Source organism: Rhea pennata, unplaced genomic scaffold, assembly GCF_028389875.1.
Source record: "Rhea pennata isolate bPtePen1 unplaced genomic scaffold, bPtePen1.pri scaffold_77, whole genome shotgun sequence".
NCBI classification, from domain to species: domain Eukaryota; kingdom Metazoa; phylum Chordata; class Aves; order Rheiformes; family Rheidae; genus Rhea; species Rhea pennata.
Window position 1 is genome coordinate 187,477 of NW_026907703.1, and position 2,420 is coordinate 189,896.

At 51.7% G+C, this 2,420-nt stretch overlaps 1 protein-coding gene across 1 annotated transcript; it reads right to left on the reverse strand.

The window, feature by feature from the left end:
* Positions 1 to 983: 983 nt before the first annotated feature.
* Positions 984 to 1,919, reverse strand: LOC134154915 (olfactory receptor 14A16-like). Its single transcript, XM_062601542.1, has one exon. It carries the CDS (start codon positions 1,917 to 1,919, stop codon positions 984 to 986), a length of 936 nt encoding a protein of 311 aa, XP_062457526.1.
* Between the last annotated feature and the right edge of the window lie 501 nt (positions 1,920 to 2,420).

A 2,420-nucleotide genomic window follows, 5' to 3' on the forward strand; every position in this document is an offset into this window, starting at 1 on the left:
GATGCTCTCAGCAAGCACAGGGCATTTCAAATGCCTCAGGCTCTGTCCCAGATCACCTGAACGTGAGAGGCAATTTCTTCACTGTGAGAGTGGCAGAGCACTGGAACAGGTTGCCCAGAGAGGTTGTGGAGTCTCCTTCTCTGGAGATATTCAAGGCCTGCCTGGATGCAATCCTATCTAACATGCTCTAGGTGACCCTGCTGAGCAGGGAGGTTGGATTAGATGATCTCCAGAGGTCCCTTCCAACCTTACTGATTCTATGATTCTATGATTCTAGATCCCAGCCCATGGTTTTTGATTGAAGATGGTATGAAAAACACCCCAAGTTCCCTCCTCTGTGCTTGCTCAGTGCCCACTGCCTCTTCTGGGATTGTAGAGCTCTCACTAGCCTGGACATTCATTGGTTTTGCCCTCTACCTTTGGGTAACTCCACTTGACTTTGTGAAGCTCCCTTCACCTCGAGGCACATGGTGCCCTTGGAGGTGCCCTGTGCTCTCCTGGGGGCTCCATACTCCCTTTGAGAAGGACAGGCATCAGTCTCCAGCCCTGTCATATGGGAGATGCTGCTTGACCATTCCCCACCTGCAGGAGCACTGGGCCCCCACAAGTCAGAACTGAATCCAGCCCTCATTCCCTAACACATCACCGATGCGCTCACTGGCTTGAGCCCAAGCAGCACCTGGAGAAACAAGAGTCTTTCAGCGTGAAAGTCCTTTAGACATTCTTGGCTCTAGTGTTAAAAGAAGAGCCCAACCTTCGAGCACTGCACTGCACTGCCTTTTATTAGAGGGAGGCCAGCTGTGACACAGGGACAGACACATTCACAGGAGGCCTCTGGGTCAGACAGACTGAGGTCATGCCTTTGGAGAAGTGGGATAAATTGAGACACTCCTATACAAACATGTTTATCACAGGGAGAATGCCCAGAGCACAACAGTTGTCTGAGACAAATGAGAAACCACTTGTGAAGAGGGAAGGGCAGCTTATTGCTGCTGATCTAGGATGCGCTGAATCAGTTTCCTCAGGGCATCTTTGAGCTCCTTGTTCCTCATCCTGTAAATGAGGGGATTCAGTGTTGGAGGCAGCACCGAGTACAGAACAGCCACCACCAGATCCAGAGCTGGGGATGAGAGGGAGGGGGGCTTCAGGTAGGCAAACATGCCAGTGCTGACACACAGGGAGACCATGGTCAGATGAGGGAGGCACATGGAAAAGGCTTTGTGCTGGCCCTGCTCAGAGGGGATCCTCAGCACAGCAGTGAAGATCTGCACATAGGACAGCACAATGCAAACAAAACACCCAAAGAATAAACAAGCACTAACCATAAGAAGCCAAATTTCCCTGAAGTAGGCATCTGAGCAGGAGAGCTTGAGGATCTGGGGAATCTCACAGAAGAACTGGTCCACTGTGTTGCCTTGGCAGAGGGGTATGGAAAATGTGTTGGCAGTGTGCAGGAGAGCATGGAGAAAACCACTGGCCCAGGCAGCTGCTGCCATTTTGACACAGGCTCTGCTGTCCATGAGTGTGCTATAGTGTAGGGGTGTGCACATGGCAACGTAGCGCTCATAAGCCATGACTGTGAGAAGACAATACTCTCCTCCTAACAAGAAGAGAAATAGAAACATTTGTGCAACACATCCTGAGTAGGAAATGGCCCTGGTGTCCCACAGGGAATTGGCCATGGATTTGGGGACAGTGGTGGAGATGGAGCCAAGGTCGAGGAGGGAGAGGTTGAGGAGGAAGAAGTACATGGGGGTGTGGAGGCGGTGATCACAGGCTACAGCTGTGATGATGAGGCTGTTGCCCAGGAGGGCAGCCAGGTAGATGCGCAGGAAGAGCGAGAAGTGCAAGAGCTGCAGGTCCTGTGTGTCTGCAAATGCCAGGAGGAGGAACTCACTGAGGGAGCTGCTGTTGGACATTTGCTCTGTCTCGGTTCAGGGCACTGTCCAAGGAGGAAAAGGCATTGACAAGTTAGAACAGGCTTTTCTGAGCAAAACCCTCTCCATTCTTCAAAGCATCCCCACATTACCTCTCTCCTTTACCTTGTTCAGCTCCTTTCCTGGCCCACAGCTTGTGCTGAGGGTGCCCAGCAACGCAGGGGCCTCTGACCATGACCTCCAGAAGAATCAGCCACTGAGATTTGTAAATGGAGGTGTCAGACTTCCCCGTGTATTTGATGGGGATACCTGGGGATAGATGCCCTGAGCTGAGGAAAGGGGATTTGGTCTGGCGACCCAGGGGGAATATTCTCTTTTTATCCTTATGAGAGAAAAACTTAGCACTCATGGCAGCTGTGCCTGAAAGAGAAAGTCCTTCTGAGGGGTTCATCTCCCCAGGCTTTACCCTCTTGAACTGGGTGTCTGTATCTGGATCAATCACACCAGCTCCCACCCTGCCAAGGGAGGGAAACAGTGCAGTGA